This window comes from Heterodontus francisci, chromosome 10 (genome assembly GCF_036365525.1).
Source record: "Heterodontus francisci isolate sHetFra1 chromosome 10, sHetFra1.hap1, whole genome shotgun sequence".
In the NCBI taxonomy this organism is placed as follows: Eukaryota; Metazoa; Chordata; class Chondrichthyes; order Heterodontiformes; family Heterodontidae; genus Heterodontus; species Heterodontus francisci.
The window spans coordinates 29,702,373-29,722,412 of record NC_090380.1 but is presented as its reverse complement, the minus strand read 5'-3'; the positions used below and the strand labels follow the sequence as shown (position 1 = coordinate 29,722,412).

Below are 20,040 nucleotides of genomic sequence, written 5' to 3'. Positions count from 1 at the left end.
GCAGGATTCCCAAGGAAACATTGTACAGCGAACTCGTCACTGGCATCAGACCCACCGGCCGTCCATGTCTCCGCTTTAAAGCCGTCTGCAAACGCGACATGAAGTCCTGTGACATTGATCACAAGTCGTGGGAGTCAGTTACCACTGATCGCTAGAGCTGGCGGACAGCCGTAAAGGCGGGGCTAAAGTGTGGCGAGTCGAAGAGACTTAGAGTTGGTAGGAAAAAAGACAGAAGCGCAAAGACAGAGCCAACTGTGTAACAGCCCTGGCAACCAATTTTATCTGCAGCGCCTGTGGAGGAGTCTGTCACTCTAGAATTGGCCTTTATAGCCACTCCAGGCGCTGCTCCACAATCCACTGACCACCTCTAGGCGCTTACCCATTGTCTCTCGAAACAAGGAGGTCAAAGAAGAAGAGAAGGGAATAGGAAGGAAGGAATTGGTCTTTGCCTGAGGGAATCAAACAAAAACTCAACAAAGGCTAATCCCAAAAGAAGACAATATCCCTTTTGCAGTACTGATTGAGCTGGAAATAATTTGTCTAACTGACAAGCAGTTAATGCAATATCATAATTGTGTGAAAGAGAATAACTGAGGACAAGCAATATGCCATTTTAATAGGTGTTCTATTTTGCTCTAGATTTCCCTCTGTCAGCTGCATTCTATGGGCTGGATTTTCAGTCAGGGATCAGGAACCAGACATGCAGACTGGTTCGAGGTACCGACCCTGCAGGGTGTGCTTTAGACACGCCCATCACAAGCTTCAGTGCTCCAGCCAATTAAAGGTCAGGGAGTGCTGGCCATTCAATCAGGCAGAGTGGGATGGCTCCAGACACGGAGGGCCAATGGGAGGCCTCCAGCACTCCGAGATCGGCAGGCCCGATCTACTGAGGCAGGAGATGTGAATGTGGAGACAGCAAGGGACACGAGGAAGTGAATTATTTTTATTTAAAAAGTCACAGCTGTCTAGCCATTATCCCGGAGGGGCAACCCCTGCAGGGGACAGTCAATGACCACAGCTGTGGCTCGGTGGCTGTTAATAGGTCCGGGGTGGGGGGATCCTCGCGTGATCCATCACCCCCCCTCCCCCACCCTCACCTCCACCCCACCAGCCCTGCCACCTCCCGCTCTGAGCCCATCATGTTGTCCAGGTCCACATGGGCTGCCTGCATTCCAGTCAGCGTGGGAACAGGGCCTTAATAGGCCCCTTAAGTAACAATAATTGGCCTCAATTGGCTGCCTGCTGCATGTTGGTGAGCAGCCGATCCATCCCCGAGCCGCCCTCATTCAAAATGGGTCAACACATGGCGGAGAAAGAACACGGAGGCACCAAATTGTGCACCCGCCGATCTCCGATCCGGACCCCAATCCTTTGCGAAATCAAGCCCCCGTCACAAACACCCTTAAACTCGTGAAGCCAAACCATATCTTAGACCATGTCTACAAATCTATGAATATGTCAATGTACTCTTTCACAGAGCTCATCCCATTCCTAGAAATACAATGACTGTATGCCAATTTTACAGGACCATACAAATGGGCAGCAAGGCATCCAATATAGTGGGCACATTCTGCATCGGAAATGCACCACCCATCGTATTGATATAGGCATCAAGAGGCGTCCAGGGCTCGCGTCTGAATCAGGCACATATGCAAGTCAGGGGCCTAACACCTGTTTGAGGCCTTCCAGGCTGGCTGCATTCAGGAAAATATGGTTTACATGTGGTCTAGTCAATGTTCCTTAAAGTGGCTGCTGTAGGCTGCCACCAAAAAGGTAAGTTTTAATAAAATAATTACTTGCCTGAAGGAGAGCTTCTCCTAGCTCCACATTAAAACCACGGACTGCTGCTGGCCTCTGCTCGTCCCTTCCTGATCGCTGCTTCAACCCCTGCAAAACCCCCTACCCATCACTCCCTCATCCAGTCACCTCACTCCCTCCCCCATCTCTCAGCCACCAAGACCTTCCGGCAACGTAGTAGCCTCAAATTCGAATGTTCTTTGCCGGCAAGCTGCCTGCAGCACCCATCAGGTGGCTGCAGCTCACAGACCTGATGAAAATGAGGCCTGAGGCCCGAAATCAGGTGGAACTGAATTCTAAGCTGCAGTTTCCAGTGAGTTATTAACTGAGTCTCTGCATTTCACGATGGAAGCCAGTGTACCAGTGCTAAACTGTAAAAGTAAAGGGGGGAAAACATGCCTGAGGATGAGTGTCCCTGAAAATTTTTAATATTGCGTTGTAAACCTTAGATGTTCTTGCTAAATGATTTTGGCTCAATTAGATCTTCCAATACTCATTCTGCAAAAACAAGAGCTTTCATAGGTAAGTAGGAATTTCTACCATCCTGGTAGTCACATGATACAACAATAATGGAGTTGTTGACCAATCATAGCAATCAATCTCTATTTATTAGACTCAGATATGAACATGAGGTAAGGAAAAATCCGATGGTGGACAGCATTGCGAACAATGGCATTGATTTTAGGGCAAGTGACCAACACATAATCTGAGGACAAGGGGGATTTTGGGAGTTAAAACTCCACATTGTTCGGGGAGATTCAGTCTGGACCAGAACTCTTCCCACCGCCCACAATCCTTGCCCCCCCCCCACCAGCTTGGAAATCCCGCCCCAGTTACTATTGGAGCCAAGCCCCAGGGCCTCGTTTCCATCTCTAGGTTCCAATTCCCTTTTGAACCTAGCTGAAACCACTACCTGGCCATTGGCGGTAAGAGACCATCATGAGGGACCCAGGGAACGATCCCCAGCAGTCAAGTAAGTGGTGGGTGTCCAGAGGTGATCGCGATTGAGGCATGGGGGGAATGGGGTGTGGGCTGAGCCCGGGGCAAGGGAGGCCAGTTTCGTACTCTTCCTGGCCCACAAAGAATCTTAAAAAGAAATTGAAGTCCTAACCTTATTGGCCTCCCCGGGCCCTCGATCCAGTTCCTGGCAGGTTTGGCCAGGCCGTGAAGCTGCCAATTCCTCCCCTGCTTGGGCCTGGGTTAAAATGGCAAGTTGGGCCTTGATGATGCCATTGGAGCCTGATCTGCATATTTAAAGGGACCCCGCAAGATTAGTGGGAGAAGGAGGGTATCCTTGCTGCCTGTGAATTAACATTATAGTTGACCAGACTGGGACAGGGAAGGACCAGTTTCTGCCAGGCAGGAGGTGAGAGGGGGTTGCAGTTCAAAACAAGGCCCATAGGTCCAAAGTCATCTCTTCCTCCCAATCATGCGACACCACATGTCATGTGTCAAATTACTCGTATACTGTATCCCATAATGTTATTTTCAGAAGGAAATCTGTCCCATAGGCCATTCGGCCCATGATGGCTGTGCCACCTCTGAGAAAGAGCTATCCAATTATTAATCCTGCTCTTTCCCCATAACCTTGCATTTTTTTCTTTCCCAGTATTTATCCAATTCCCTTTTGAAAATTACTATTGAATCTGCTTCCAGCCTTTCAGGCAGTGCATTCCACATCATCACAACTCGCTGTGTAAAAGGATTTCTCTTCCTCTCTGCCTGGTTAAAAAGAGAATGTGTGATGAAAAATGTGTTATTTGTGAAGCAGATTGAAGTACCCCAGTATCATTTGTCTGAGCTGCTTTCTTTTCATCGAAGGTCGTGCGACTGCGGAAACTGGCCCAGCAGATCGCTAACTGCAAGCAGTGCATTGAGCGATCTGGTTCCCTCATCACTCAAGCAGAGCAGACACTGAAAGAGAATGATCACGCTCGCTTCCTGCAGACGGCTAAAAATATCTCTGAAAGGTAAGGGAGCACAGCGCCAGCCAGTTGTTTTCTGGTTTCATAATGACCCTGTTGATTGAATGTACTTCATGCTACCACAAAGGCAACATCATTCGGTTCTTATCATTGTGAGTGGAATCATTCACCTTTCTAAGCCTTGCTCGTGACTTCCCATTTCATTATAATATGTTAATTTTCATATTGAGTATTAGCTTCTGAATGAATTTCATTTTCCAGACTATCACAGCTTCCCCTACTCTCCACCCTACCAGTAGTACTAAGGGGGTGGTCGTGCAAACGTATGTGTTACCGCACTAACAATTGAGAGAAACTGAATTCAAATTCCACCGTAGCAGTTTGTGATTTTGAATTTAGTTCGAATAAACATTCTGGAAATAAAAAGCTTTTATCAGTAAAAGTGACCATGAAGCGGTCGGATTGTCGTAAAATCTGAACTGGCTCATTAATGTCCTTTATGAAGGAAACCTGTTCTTCTTACCTGGTCTGACCTATGTGATTAACTTTTAACTGCCCTCTAGAGTGGCCCAGAAAATCACAAAGTTGTGTTAACCTCCTCAGTGCTTCAAGAAGACGACACGCATCCACAGTCTCAGGGCAAGCGGGCATGGGAGAGGAGAGACCGTTGGTTAAATGTTCCAAAATCCTGTGGCAGCCCTTTCTTCCTATTTTAAAACCAAAAGAGCATTTTTCCCAGTAATCTGATTCCCAGCACTCTAACTGTTGTTCATTATGAGTGATCAGGGGATTAAGAAATGCAACTGATCCAGTTGGCAGAGTGAGCTTGCATTAATACTCAATAAAGCCCCTAAATGTTCAAATGAGCTCACACAGTCTGCTGCCACAGCAACTCATTTGGTGGTGTTCTGAAAGAATTTCTTGACGGATTGCATTCAAATGAGTTGCACAATAATAATGTAAAGTATTCTTGTAATTTGCTGGCTGGACTAACAAACTTGCCAGCAACCTCTTGCTCAATTGGTAGTGCTCTCTTCTCTGAGCCTGAAGCTCATGGGTTCAAGAACCACTCCAGAGACCTGAGCACATAATCTAGGCTGACCCTGCCAATGCAGTACTGAGGGAGGGGCACACTGACACATGTGCTGATATTGACCTCTCAATCGATTTCGCTAAAACAGGTGATCTGGTCATTTATTTCATCGCTGTTTGTGGGAGCTTGCTGTGTGCAAATTGGCTGCTGCGTTTCCTACATTACAACAGTGACTACACTTCAGAAGCACTTCATTGATTGTAGAGCAATTTGGGACATCTTAGGTTGAATGCAAGTCCTATTCATTAACAGAAAAATAAAGGGGTTCATCAGGCTGACTGATGCAATAAGCTGTAATTCATTCTTCAGTCTGTGTGAAGCGAGGGAGAACATTCATCAGAACCACGTCCAGTGCAAAAGAAAAACTGCTGGGAAAATGTCAGCAAGTTAACAACCTGTTCATGGGATATAACTCCAGGAAAATAAACACTGTTAGTGAGTAGAATGAGCAACAACAGGGCAGATGTCTTACAGACACACGAAGAAAACAAATCACTCAAAATATAGCGCAGTTAAAAGGATTATATTAATTGTGTCTCTTTAGTTGCTATAGTAGCATTTATGTCGCTCCTGTTGAAGACCTACTGCTGATATTCCTTTAAAAACTGAGTGATTACAAAGTATTACAATTACTTTTTAATAACCTCTCGTGCTGAGTAACTCTCCAGTGCAGTGAAGTTGGATTAACATTAGAAGAGGTGTAATCATTAACCTAGTCACTCAGCGGCTTGTTAGTTCTGCTCTCTCTTGCAGTTAGGCTCAACACACTCGCTGAACTGGGTTGACCCTAGCCAATGCCCATGTGAGGCTGGAAGCTCTTACTGATTTAAGGGGGATGGTGATTCTGTGGGCCTGATTTTAATTCTGTTTAAGTGAATGGGCTTTCAATGGGTTAAAATCGAGCTATGAGTCAGTCTTGTCACAGAGCATAGTCCCACTATGGTCTCCCTTACGATCTGGCTGGGTGGTAGCACCTTGCCTCAGAGTCAGAAGGTTGTGGCTTTAAGTCCCACTTGAGCTCATAATCCATGCTGACACTCCAGTGCAGTACTGAGGGAGTGCTGCACTGTTGGAGGTGATGATTTTCAGATAAACTATCCAATTAATCCCACTCCTCTCAGAGGGATGAAAATACCTTATGACACTATTGGAAGAAGAGCAGGACACACAGGGATTATCTGGAACACATTGTTAATTGTGGGACCTTGCTATGTGCAAATTGGTTGCCCTACATTACAATAGGGACTATACTTCAAAAGTACTTAATTGATTTGTATGTCATAAGGTTATGAAGGGTGCTCTATAAATGTAAGTTCATTCCTTTCCTTATAAAGTTTCATTTTTACAATAAGACTCTTCAGTCAAGTCCCGTACATACCCCTTTGCAATGTGATGTAGATGTATCTCTCCATATGGGGAGTTCGATGATGTTGTTCAACACATAGACAAGGAAGTGATGCTTCAAGGGTTGCTACAAATCCCTTGGTTAGACACTCGTAAAAATGAAGGGGATTTGTGTTGGAAAATGAAACATTTTGGAAACAACCCCTCAAATGGGGCATTAAAATTGATTAGAAGCAGCGTAATGCTTCCTTCAAAAGTACTTTAATTGGCTGTAAAGTGTTTTGGGACATCCGGAGGTTGTGAAAGGTGCTACATAAATGCAAGTTCTTCCTTCAACTTGCCCTAATCCCTACCTCAGAAATGCAGTCTCCACTGCATCAGTGTGATATTCCCAATTCTCACATTAAAGAAAGAAAGACTTGAATTTTGGTGGCACCTTGCATGACTTCAGGACCTGCCAAAGCACATTACAAAAAATTAAGTACTTTTTAAATGTAGTCATGGGAGCTCAACTGGTGAAATCAAATTTTAAAAAATTAATTTTTTTTTCTATGCAGAGTCTCCATGGCAACCGCATCTTCTCAAGTGCTCATCCCAGAAATCAACCTAAACGATACATTTGACACGTTTGCATTAGACTTCTCACGGGAAAAGAAGATGCTGGAAAGCCTTGATTACCTCACAGGTAAGAGATTTGGAAATGAATTTGCTCTCCCAGTACAGAGCCTCAGCCTCCAGACGTGAATTTAGGAGCGTACTGTCTCCGGTTTTCTAACCATTAAACAATGGAAAAATGGTGAGCCGTGCCTCTTTTGAATTTCTGCACTCTGCACAGGGGACTGTGCCACATCAAAGTGGGAAATGGGCAAATTAGCCTGATGATTCTCTATCCCCACTTTCATTAGCTGAGATATTCACTGAAATCCTTCCTTAGAGTCATACAGCATAGAAACAGGCCCTTCGGCCCACCGTGTCCATGCCGACCATAATGCCTATCTATACTAATCCCACCTGCCTGCATTAATTCCATATCCCTCTATGCCTTTCTCATTCAAGTACCTGTCCATATGCCTCTTAAATGTTGCTACTGTTCCTGCCTGCACCACCTCCTCAGGCAGCTCATTCCAAATTTACCCCTTTGATCCCCTTTAAACTTCCTCCCTCTCACCTTAAATCTATGCCCTCTAGTTTTAGTCACCCCTACCATGGGAAGCAGACTCTGGCTATCTACCCTATCTATAGCTCTCATACTTTTATATATCTCTATCATGTCCCCTCTCAACCTCCTTCGCTCCAGGGAAAACAGACCCAGCCTATCCAATGTCTCTTTATAACTCAAGCCCTCCAAACCAGGCAACATCCTTGTGAGTCTTTTCTGCACCCTCTCTAGCTTAATCCCATCTTTCCTATAGTGCGGCAACCAGAACTGCACACAGTACTACAAATGTGGCCTAACCAACGTTATGTACAACTGTAACATGACATCCCAACTCTTGTACTCAGTGCCTCAGCCGATAAAGGCAAGCATGCCATACGCCTTCTTCATCACCCTGTCTACCTGTGTTGCCACTTTCAGGGAACTATGTACTTGCACCCCAAGGTCTCTCTGCTCAACAACACCCCCCAGGCCCTGCCAGTCACTGTATATGTCCTGCCCTGGTTTAACTTCCCAAAATGCATCACTTCACACTTGTCTGCGTTAAATTCCATTTGCCACTCCCTTGCCCACTTTCCCAGTTTATATAAATCTATATCCTTGATGAGACTTTTACAATTCTATCTAACCAAAGTTATCTGTCGGCTATCTTACACACTTCACACAGCTAACATTACAGCTAATCGTAATTCCTGTTCAGAACAATAGCTATTGATTGATCTCTCATGGGAACATTAAGAACAGAAGTAGGCCATTTAGCTCCTTGAGCCTGTTCGAACAGTCAGTTAGTTCATGACTAATCTGTACCGCATCTCCATTTACCTGCCTTTATCCATATCCCTTACCTAATAAAAATCTATTGATCTCCGTATTGACCCCCAGCATCCATAGATTTGCATTTGGGGAGTCAACGTCAAGTCTGGTCTTCAGCTGAAGCAAGGCTAGAGGGCATGGATCATACGACCAGGGCATACTGAAGTAATTCAGTCTCCATTCATTATTTTTATATAATACTTTGATTATTTACAGTTAAATAGTAAAATTTATAGCAATTTGCAAAGTAAAGAGCTAGAGCTGGTTGGAGCATAGAGGTTTCTATGCAAAACTGAGGTACGACAGCATTAGCTCTTGTTGAAGGGCGTAATTGCAATGTGACAGGTTTACATAAGCAGTTTCAATTCTAAACGTGACAAATTTATAATGGGAAAATATGAATACAAAAAGGTGACAACAGAAAGGGTTTATAGCCAGGAGGTTTTTGAAAAAAAATTATTCCTGGGATATGGGTGTTACTGGCAAGAACAGCGTGCATTGCCCATTCCCAGTTGCCCTTGAGAAGGTGGTGGTGAGCTACCTTCTTGAACTGCTGCAGACAGTGTAGGTAGACAATGTGATGTAGGTACACCCAGAATGCTGTTAGGGAGGGAGTTCCAGGATTTTGACCTAGCACTGATGAAGGAGCACCCAAATCAGGCTGGTGTGTTAACTCAAAGATGATGGTGCTCCCATGCACTTCCTGCCACTGTCCTTCCACATAGTGCGGCCTTGGTATACTAGTGTTTGAAGGGTTGGACGTAAACTTACTTGTCTTCCAGCGCAGAGAGTTGTACACAACCGAGTTTTGCAGACTGTCACATTCCAAGTTCCAGGACTACATACTGAGGGACGCACTAAAGCTTAGGGCAGCAGCCACAAGGGCTCAATGGGGAAAGGCCATTGTGTAAGGACCTCCCGCCATAGTGAACTGAGGGGCTGGAACCCGTGTAAAACCCCTCGGGCTGTTTGAACCAAAATATGTTTTTTGCTGTGTAATGCAAATGTACATTACATGTAAAATGGAATGGCAAGATTTGTGAGGAAACTCACGTTCTGTATCGAAGGAATCTGATCTCTATTGCACTTTCTAAAATGTCAAGTTTGAGCTGTTTAGTAATGTATTTTTTTTACATATATTTATGAATAAAGTATATTGTTGGAAAAAAAAGTCTAACTGTGCAGACATAACATGGTTAATATATTAATGGTCAAACTGACACATTGAGCTTCAGAAATAGAGAGCAAGTGCATCATCCCCATTTTGGAAAATTTTAGAAACTAAATTTGTCCTCAAATATCCAATTGCCGTTAATTAAAATGATGTTAACTTACAGCTTAAAGAGGTTTATACTTTGAACCATTGAGCAGAATGTGGCGGTGGGGGAGGGGTAATTGCAGCAGCTGTTTGGAGGAGTCGAGTGTTTGCCTCAATTTGTGTCTGCCTTTCCAGCGCCAAATCCACCGGCTATTCGAGAGGAGTTGTGCACCGCCTCGCACGATACAATCACAGTTCACTGGACCTCAGATGATGAATTCAGTGTGGTGTCGTATGAACTTCAGTACACCATTTTCACCGGACTGGCCAACGTAGTTAGTGAGTCCACAGTTGCTATTAGTGTTGCTATTTATCATTTCAGAGATTAACAGAAATAGAGATGTGGAAATATCCAGCAGGCCAAATTACAAGTTGCTGCATCTCCCTAGTGAGCTTGCTAACCTGCCGGTGTTGTCCTGGAATTAAAGATTAATCTGCTTGGACATTGCAGGGAGAAAAATCACAGAAGTGTTAAAGAAATTGTGTTTTTGCAAGCCCACTGCTGAACTCACTCGATTTCAGATGAAACTGAAAACTACCCCAATAGTCTAGCATTAAAACTTGCACACAGTCTACGCTGAGACTCACAGGTTAGGAATCCATGCATTAAAATTGACTTAAGCCCATGATCTTATGATCAGTTGTTCAGAGTTTTAACACATGCTCATAGAAGAAAAGTGCAGCAGCTCGGAGCTTCCATAACTCTATTGGTGTAGTTCATATCTTTGATCTGACTTTTAGTTCTGTATTCTTTTCAGCTTTTCCCTCAATCCTCTTAGAGCTGCCTTATCGGCTGAGCTTAAATTAACCATACCTTCAACTGACTGCCTAATTAACGTAATTTAAAATCCAGTAGGACTGGCAAAAGGAATTAGATAAGAATTGTTGATTTGCAGTGCGTTGTGCATACTTAATGCGGCTGTTAAAAATCTGCTGTAGTTTCTCTGAAAGAGGCACTGTATGACTATTGCCTGAAATAGGCAGTACAGAGAGGTGCTGTAATGTTGTTTCAGGTTGTGTTGAAATGCCCCACATGGTGGCAGAGCCTACTGACATTCACTGTCGAGGCCTGCACAGAAATAATGGTGATTCAGACAAGTTCTGCAAGGCAGCTGGTGCCCAAGGAGCCACACCCCAGCTAGGAGTAAATGCCCGCCGGACAAGAAAAGTGGAAAAGATGAATAAGAAAAGAAGAACAGCAATGTGATAATGACCAGATCATCTGTTTCAGTAATTTTTTAATATTCTTTTGTGGGATGTGGGCATCACTGGCAAGGCCAAAATTTATTGCTCATCCTGAATTGCTCTTGGAACTGAGTGGCTTGCTAGGCCATTTAAGAGGCAACCACAGTGCTGAGAGTCTGGAGTCATATGTAGGCCAGCAGATCTCCTTCCCTAAAGGACATTAGTGAACTAGATGGGTTTTTAACAACAATGGTTTCATGGTCACCATTAGTCTAGCTTTTAATTCCAGATTTATTAATTGAGTTCAAATTTCACCATCTGCCCTGGTGGGATTTGAACCCATGTCCCTAGAGCATTAGCCTGGGCTCTGGATTACTAGTTCAATGACAATACCACTATGCCACTGCCTCCCCCAATGTGATGTTGGTTGAGGAATGAATCTTACCCAGGACACTGGGCAAACTCCCCTGCTGTTTTTCGAATAGTGCCATGGGACATTTTAGGTCTCCTTGAGAGGGTAGACAGCGCCTCAGTTCAATGTCTCATCTGAAACACAACATCTCCAAATATGCTTAAGTCTTTGGAGTGGGGCTTGATGCCCATACCTCTCTGACTCAGAGGCAAAAGTGCTACCACTGAACCAAGGTTGATGCTTATGCATTGTTAGAATGTAGTGTTATAACACCCAGGGCTCTCAACAACATTTGGAAATATCTAACTGGTCTTTTGATGTATATTTCATAAAAACATATGAAGTAGGAGTAGGGGTAGACCAAACCTGCTTCGCCATTCAACACGATCATCTGCTGTCTCAATTCCACTTTCCTGCCCACTTCCCATATCCCTTGATTCCCTGGGAGACAAAACATTTGTCTATCTCAACCTTAAATATATTCAACGATGGAGCATCCACAACCCTCTGGGATACAGAATTCCAAAGATTCACTGCCCTTTGCATGAAGAGGTTTATCCTTGTCTCAGTTCTAAATGATGGACCCCTTATCCTGAGACTGTTTCCCTGTGTTCTTGGTTCTCCAGCCAGAGGACAAAACCTCTCAGTGTCTACCCTGTCAGGGGTACCCATTCACCGTTCACCATTCCCATTCAGAGATTCCTAAGACTCACATCCAGGATGAAGGAAATGGGCAATGCCTTTCTTGTTTAGAAATTCTATTGTTCCTATTTACCATTTCCTTCGCTAAGCAGCATTGATGGGACACAATAGCTAGTATTAAGATTGCTTTTCATGTGGATGTAAAAGCTCCTCGGAATGACACACACTTGTGGTTCTGTTGCAGGTTTGTGTAGCTCAGCTGACAGCTGGATGATTGTTCCTAACATCAAGCAGAACCACTACACGGTGCATGGACTGCAGAGCGGGACCAAGTACATCTTCGTTGTCAAGGCCATAAACCAGGCTGGCAGCCACAACAGTGAACCCTCCAGGCTAAAGACGAACAGTGAGTTGTGCAGGCCTCACACAGCCTGGCTTTGTTGTCGACACCGCAAAAGCAGAATTCAGTTTGTAACAGTATTTCTGCATCCTTCTCCTTTAATCAGGAGTAATTCAACAACAACAACTTGTATTTATATAACTCCTTTAATATGGAAAACTGTCCGATGCGCTTCACAGGAGCGATATCTAACAAAAATTGACACTGAGACACAAAAGGAGATATTAGCGCAAATGACCAAAAGCTTGGTCAATGAGGTAGTTTTTAAGGAATGTCTTATGAAGGGAAGAGATGTAGGAAGGCAGACAGGTATAGGGAGGGAATTCCAGAGCTTAGGACCCAGGCAGCTGAAGGCACGGCTACCAATGGTGGAGCGATTAAAATTGGGAATGCTCAAGAGGCCAGAATCGGAGGAGCGCAGATATCTCAGTGCATTAAAAAGAAAGACTTGCATTTATATAGTGCTTTTCATGACCACTGGACATCTCAAAGTACTTTACAGCCCATGAAGTATTTTGTTGTAATATAGGATATGTGGCAGCCAAGTTTTTCCACACACAGCAATGTGATAATGACCAGATAATCTGTTTTTGTGATGGTGATTGAGGGATAAATATTGGTTATGACACCAGGGATAACTCCCCTACTCTTCTTTGAAAGAGTGCAGTGGGATCTTTTACGTCCAACTGGCAGGTAGGGCCTTGGTTTAACATCTCATCTGAGAGACAGCACCTCTAATAGTGTAGCTTTCCTCAGCATTGCACTCAACCGTCAGCCTGGACTTTTGTACTCAAGTCCTAGAGTGGGACTTGAACCCAGAACCTTCTGACTCAGAGGTGAGAGTACTACCCACTGAGCCACAGCTGACAGCTTTGTAGGTCTAGAGATTACAGAGATAGGGAGGAGCGAGACCATGGAGTGATTTGAAAACATAGTGAGAATTTTTAAATCGAGGTGTTGTTTAACCAGGAGCCAATGTAGGTCAACAAGCACAGGGGCAATGGGTGAACGGGAACTTGATGAAGTTAGTTTTCAGGCAGCAGAGTTTTGGATAACCTCAAGTTTACGGAGGGTAGAATGTAAGAGACCAGCCAGGAGTGCATGGGAATAGTCAAGTCTAGAGTTAATAATGGCATGGATGAGGGTTTCAGTGACAAATGAGCTGAGGCAGGACAGAGTCAGGTGATGATGTAGAGTTGGAAATAGGCAGTCTTAGTGATTGTGTGGATAAGTGATCGGGAGCTCATCTTGGGGTCAAATATGCCACCAAGGTTGCAAACAGTCTGGTTCGGCTTCAGACAGTTGCCAGAGAGAAGGATGGAGTCCAGTAGAACACTTAGCTTGTTCTACATTGTTCCTGACATGACAATCCTCAGCTCCCAGAATCTTAGCTACACAGGCCTTCAGCCTGGTCATTGTTATGGCAACGTGATATCAGCACGTTGATCCACAGATCCATCAAAAGCTGATAACGCTGTTAGATTATTGTTTTCCATTCACAGAGAATTAAGTGTATTAGTAGCACTGGAAGGAGAAGGATTTGATCCGGAATTGGATTTAGAGCAGATGTTAACAGGATGTGGGATTGGTGCGTGGGACGAGCACTGAGCTCACATGCCAGTGCTGCATGAGGCACAGAGATTTTTAGCTCCTGTCTTTAATTTTAATACTGGACAGTCAGACTCCAGCCCAAATCCAGCAAGAATCAATACCTGCTCCATGGACGAGAGCGAGCTTTTGAGTGGTAAGAGGCCGAAATCCAACTCCAGCTGCTCCTGGTCCATGGAGAAATTTAAATCAAAGGTAAATTTAAATTTACCTGGTCCTCTTCTGGCTCTAGCTCCAGCTTTCACTAGGTTTGGTCAGGCAAAGAAGCCACCACCACGTCCCAACTCAGGCTCAGATTATCATCGGGACTCAATCTGGATATATAAAGAAGGACCTCTGCTGGCTTTGCATGATTCCCCTGTCCCTCAGGTGAGCTCGAGGTGGCAACTCAAATATTGTGTAAGTGAAGTTGATCTTGCGTAAGGTTGAAGTAAATAGGAGCAGAAATGGGCCGTTCAGCCCCTCAAGCCTTCCCTGCCATTCTATCAGATCATGGTTGATGTATCTGAATTTCATTTACCTGCCTTAGCTCCATACCCCTTGATGCCCTTTCCCCCCAAAAAATCTATCAATCTCAGACTTGAAAATTTCAATTGACCCCCCCACCATCCACAACATTTTGGAAGAGAGTTCCAGATTTCCACTAACCTTTGTGTGGAAAACAATGCCTCCTGATTTCACTCCAAGATGGCCTGGCTCTAATTTTAAGATTGTGCTCCCTTATTCTGGATCTCCCCCACCCGAGGAAATAGTAGAGAAGCAGAGTTCACATGTGATGTGCAGCATATGGAGTAACATATGGGTTTCATGACATAGCTTCCTGACTGGCACATGTGGTCCTATGCACATGAGAAGGAAGAGAAACAGATGTCATGATGAGCTTGCAGCTGACTTCTGCCCTTTGACTTCTTTGTCTCACTTGACTGGAGGAAAGCCAGTAATGTGGGAATAAGGATGGAGCTAAGGGAGTTAAAATGCAGGGAAGAGTATTGACAGACAAAAAGGTCAAACAACAGCGGGCAATATTTAAAGGAGAAATCAATAGAGTTCAGGAGAAATATGTTACACTCAAACAAAAAAATAAACCAGCCAAGAATGAAAGCTGTGGAAAAATAAAGCTGTGAGGATAAAAAAAATTGAATCTAAAGAAAAGGCATATGTAAAAGTAGATGACAATAAAAGAGAGGAGGGCAAAAAGGAGTGCAATGGGTTTAAGAAAGAGGTTACAAAGATAATTAGGAAGGTAGAGAGGAAATATGAAATGAAAATATCAAAACAAGTTAAAAGAAATAATAAATCATTCTATAGGCACAGAACTAACAAAAGGAAGATTAAGACAGGTACAGGGTCACTAAGATAACCTCACAGAAGATGATACTAATATGACAGGGATAATAAATAGATACTGGGTGAGATTTTAACTCACTTAAAACCCATCCACTTGCAGAGAGTTAAAATTGTGCCCGCTGCCTTAGTTTTTACTGAAGGGGATAACGGAGAAGAAGCAACAGTGGAAGAAGACAGGAGGGATCTTACATCAGTTAGGATAGAAAGAAATGGCATACCAGGCAAACCAGCCAACCTAAAGGAAGACAAGGCCCTGGGTTCAGATGGATTGCACCCATGAATGCTCAGAGACTAGGGAGGAGATAGCGGGAGCACTAGTATCCATATATAAATATTCAATAGAAAAATGAACAGCGCCAGAGGATTGCTGGTCAGCAAATGCAATTTCTGTCTCCAAAAAGGGAGATAAAACCAACCCAGGGAATTATACGCCAGTTAGCTTAGGATAGGAAAGATATCCGAATATTTTCTAAAAGGTGAGATAGCAATATATGTCGAGAATGAGAAAATAATGTAAGTAATCATCATGGATTTCTAAAAGAAAGGTAATTTTTAACCAATTTTAATTGAATTTTTTCATGAAGCAATAGAAAGTGTAGACAAGGACAATACAGAGGTTGTGGTAGACACACTTCCAGAAGACCTTCAACAAGGTCACATAAGAGACATGACAAAGATCAGGGCATGTGGAGTCAGGGCTCAGGTAGCAGGATAGATGGAAAGATGGCTAAAGAACAGAAAACGGAGAGTTGAAGTTAAAGGAAGATTCTCGGAGGGATCCATGCTGGGACCACTGTTGGTCACCAATATGCATGAACGATTTAAATTCAGGAAGGTGTTGAAATTTGCAGATGATATCAGATTGGAAGTATAATTAATAATGAGGAGGGCTGCACCAAAAAGAGGAAGACAAATGAAGAATGAAGAAGGCTTGAAGAATGGGGGGGAATAACAGAAAATTGAATTCAATATAGCAAAGTGTGAGCTGGTTCATTTTGGTAGGAGGAATACGGAGACCACCGACTCCTCGAAAAGTAGAAACTACATGGGGTACAGGAGGAAGGAGATCTGGGAATACGGATACGTTAATCATTAAATGTAGCAACATAAGTTGAAAAGGCAATGAAGAGTGGGATTCATTTTTAGAAGGACAGAATGCAAAAGCAGGGAAGTAATGTGAAATTCACACAGAGATTTGGTTGGACCACACTTGGATTATTGAGTGCAGTTCTGGTGCAGAAAATATTTACACAGCTGTTAACAGAATGAGAGGATATAGGCTGGGGCTGTTTTCTCTGGAAAAGAGAAGACGAAGAGGAGACCTGATAGATATCTTCAAAGTTATGAAGGGGTTCAATAGGGTGGATGTGGCAAAACTCTTTCCACTTGGAGGTGAGTCCAAAACAACAAAGTATAAATATGATGGGCACGGACAGATCAAATAAAATGATTCAGGAGGGATTTCTTTATACAGAGAGTATTCTCAAAAGAAAGAACTTGTATTTATATAGCCCATTCACGATCTTGGGACATTCCAAAATGTTTCACAGCAATGAAGTACTTTTGAAGTATAGTCACTACTGTAATGTAGAAAACGTGGTAGCCAATTTGCACACAACAAGATCCCACAAACAGCAATGGAAAGAGATAATTAGAGTGGCAGGAGGCTCCTGTGGAATATTAACGCTAGAATAGACCAGAGTTGAATAGAAACAAAAACAAGAAATGCTGGATTCACTCAGCAGGTCTGGCAGCATCTGTGGAAAGAGAAGCAGAGTTAACGTTTCGGGTCAGTGACCCTTCTTCGGAACTGACAAATATTAGAAAAGTCCTGGGATTGCTGCAGTGTTCCAGTGAACATCAACGCAAGCTCGAGGAACAGCATCTCATCTACCGATTAGGCACACTACAGCCTGCCGGACTGAACATTGAGTTCAATAATTTCAGAGCATGACAGCCCCCTACTTTACTTTCATTTTTAGTCATTTTTAGTTATTTTTTCTTCCTTTTTTTTTGCATTCCTTTTTACATTTTTTACAATCTTTTTTTGCATTTATTTCATTTCATCTTAGTTTGTTCAGTTTGCTTACCCACTGTTTTTTTCAGGTTGTTTTTCTTCAGGTTTGCACTTGCTGATGTTCAATATTCAGTGTATTCACACCTAATCTGTACTAATGCTTTGTCTTTCAACACACCATTAACATATTGTTTGCCTTTGCTCCGTGACCTTTTGGTCAGCTATGTGGCCTGGTCCAATCTGCACCTTCTCCTTTGTTATCTCTTGCCCCACCCCCACCTCACTTGCTTATAATCTGTGACTTTTCTAATATTTGTCAGTTCCGAAGAAGGGTCACTGACCCGAAACGTTAACTCTGCTTCTCTTTCCACAGATGCTGCCAGACCTGCTGAGTGAATCCAGCATTTCTTGTTTTTGTTTCAGATTTCCAGCATCCGCAGTATTTTGCTTTTATTCCAGAGTTGAATAGCCTGTTTCTGTGCTGTAGAGTCTTTCTATGCATGTAATTCTGACTGCCTGTCCTGTGTACCTACTTAGAAGTCTCCGTTCTTCCCCCTAGAGCATGAGGATGAGATATCCATTACCTGTAGCTGACCTTTCCCAGGTGCAATGTGCTCTCTTCCTTTGAAAAGAATGAAGACAGTACAAACACTGTCAAAATGAGGTCCAGTAAAATTCAGGGAGCAGCAGCTATTAATGGGGGCAGGGGAGGATGATGGCATACCATTTGGGGCTTTTAGACGGGACATTCATGTAAGGATCTAGAAAAAAACATTCGGAGGTGAAAGCTGGGAGCTAGGAAGTCCCCTGCATGATCTCTTGGACATTAATGGTAAGCACTTGAAGTTGAGGGAAAGGTGGTATTTGTAAGTGGCAAATGTGCTTTCTTGGAAGGTGTGTCTGACTCTTCCAATCTTGCATGGTTTGGTGAGGTCATTCTATTTCTTGTGGCACTAAGGACCTATATTAGGATGGGGTTCCTGGATGTAGAATTTACTATTTCTAATGGGTTAATGGTCGTACTAAAGTAGCAGAGGGAAGAGCTTCAGATGAAGGTGGTGAGCGTAGTTTGACATTTCTAAATGCTTATATAGGGGAAAACTATGTAAAAACCCAAACTGTGCCTGAAGGATAAGCACCAAGATTGGATTCTTAGAAACATCATTGCAGCTATTTGGATCAATCAATGGATTGACATGCATTTCAATCCTTCTTTTCTTTTTCACCTCTTACTTTAGTTGAAGCTGCATTTGAGAATTTTACTTCTGGTCTGCAGATCTTAGTCTTATGTAGCATTACAAGTGTGCCAAATAGTAACATGGGCCAACTGGCTCAATACCAAACCGGCTTTACAATGAGGTGTTTTTACTTAATTTTTACAGCATCTTTTATTTCCATGCTAAATCGATGACAGACATAGGCCCTGAAATCACGATATTTAAAATAAATGGATCGGCATTTTGTCAGTCATGGTTCAGTGGTAGCACTCCTGTCTCAGAATCAGAAGGTTGTGGGTTCTTTTGCCAGAGAACTTGAACCAATAATCTAGGCTGGCAATCCAGTGCAGCACTGAATGAGTCATTCACTGTCAGAGGTTATGATGAGATGTTAAACCAATGCCCTGTCTGCCCTTTCAGGTGAATGTTAAAGATCCTATTGCACTAGTTTGAAGAAGAGCAGGGGAGTTCTCCTCAATGGCTTGTCTAATATTTATCCCTCAACCAGCACCTAACAAAACAGATTAACCATCATTATCTCATTGCTGTTTGTGGGAGCTTGCTGTGTGGTAATTGTTCCTTACATTACAACAGTGACTACATTTCAAAAAATGTACTTAATTGGCTTGAAAGCGCTTTAGGATAGCCTGGGGTTACGTAAAGTGCTACATAAATGCAAGTTCTTTCTTTTCATTGAGGCTAAATCACAGAATCTTTACAGTGCATAAGGAGGCCAGTCAGCCCATCGTGTCTGCACCAGCTCTCAGAGAAATTCTCTTATTTCCATTCCCCTGCCTTCTCCCCATAACTCTGCACATTCTTCCTTTTCATATATCTGTCTAACTCCCTTTTGAATGCTTCAATTGAACCTGCCTCCACCACATTCTCAGGCAGCGCATTCCAGACCTTAACCACTCGCTGCATGAAAAAGCTTTTCCTCATGTCACTTTTGCTTCTCTTACCAAATACTTTAAATCTGTGCCCTCTTGTTCTCACTCCTTTCACAAGTAGGAACAGTTTCTCTCTATTCTGTCCAGACCCCTCATGATTTTAAATACTTCTATCAAATCACCTCTCAGCCTTCTCTTCAAGGAAAACAGTCCTAACTTCTCCAATCTATCTTCATAACTGAAATTCCCCATCCCTGGAACCATTCTTGTGAATCTTTTCTGTACTCTCTGCAATGCCCTCACGTCTTTCCTCAAGTGCGGCACCCAGAACTGGACGCAGTACTCCAGCTGAGGCCAAACTAGTGTCTTATACAAGTTCAACATAACTTCCTTGCTCTTGTACTCTATGCCACTGTTAATAAAGCCTAGGATATTGTATTCTTTATTAAACGCTCTCTCAACCTATCCTGCCACCTGCAATGACTTATGCACATATACACCTAGGTCCCTCTGCTCCTGCACCCCCTTTAGAAGTGTACCCTTTATTCTATATTGTCTCTTCATGATCTTCCTACCAAAATGAATCACTTCACATTTAGTTTAGAGATACAGCACTGAAACAGGCCCTTTGGCCCACCGAGTCTGTGCCGACCATCAACCACCCATTTTATACTAATCCTACACTAATCCCATATTCCTACCACATCCCCACCTGTCCCTATATATTTCCCTACCACCTACCTATACTAGGGGCAATTTCTAATGGCCAATTAACCTATCAACCTGCAAGTCTTTGGCATGTGGGAGGAAACCGGAGCACCCGGAGGAAACCCACGCAGACACAGGGAGAACTTGCAAACTCTGCATTGAACTTCA

The 20,040-nt window shown here is 43.4% G+C and overlaps 1 protein-coding gene across 5 annotated transcripts in view; it reads left to right on the top strand.

Annotated features, from left to right (window-relative positions):
* mid1 (midline 1) overlaps nt 1–20,040 on the top strand; it is a 414,560-nt gene that overhangs the window by 371,720 nt on the left and 22,800 nt on the right. For all 5 annotated transcript variants that reach the window (XM_068040365.1, XM_068040362.1, XM_068040366.1 and 2 more), the window contains exons 5-8: nt 3,619–3,767; nt 6,717–6,844; nt 9,582–9,725; nt 11,930–12,091. In XM_068040365.1, the coding sequence (XP_067896466.1) occupies nt 3,619–3,767; nt 6,717–6,844; nt 9,582–9,725; nt 11,930–12,091 (583 nt within the window). The remainder of the gene's footprint in view (nt 1–3,618; nt 3,768–6,716; nt 6,845–9,581; nt 9,726–11,929; nt 12,092–20,040) is intronic.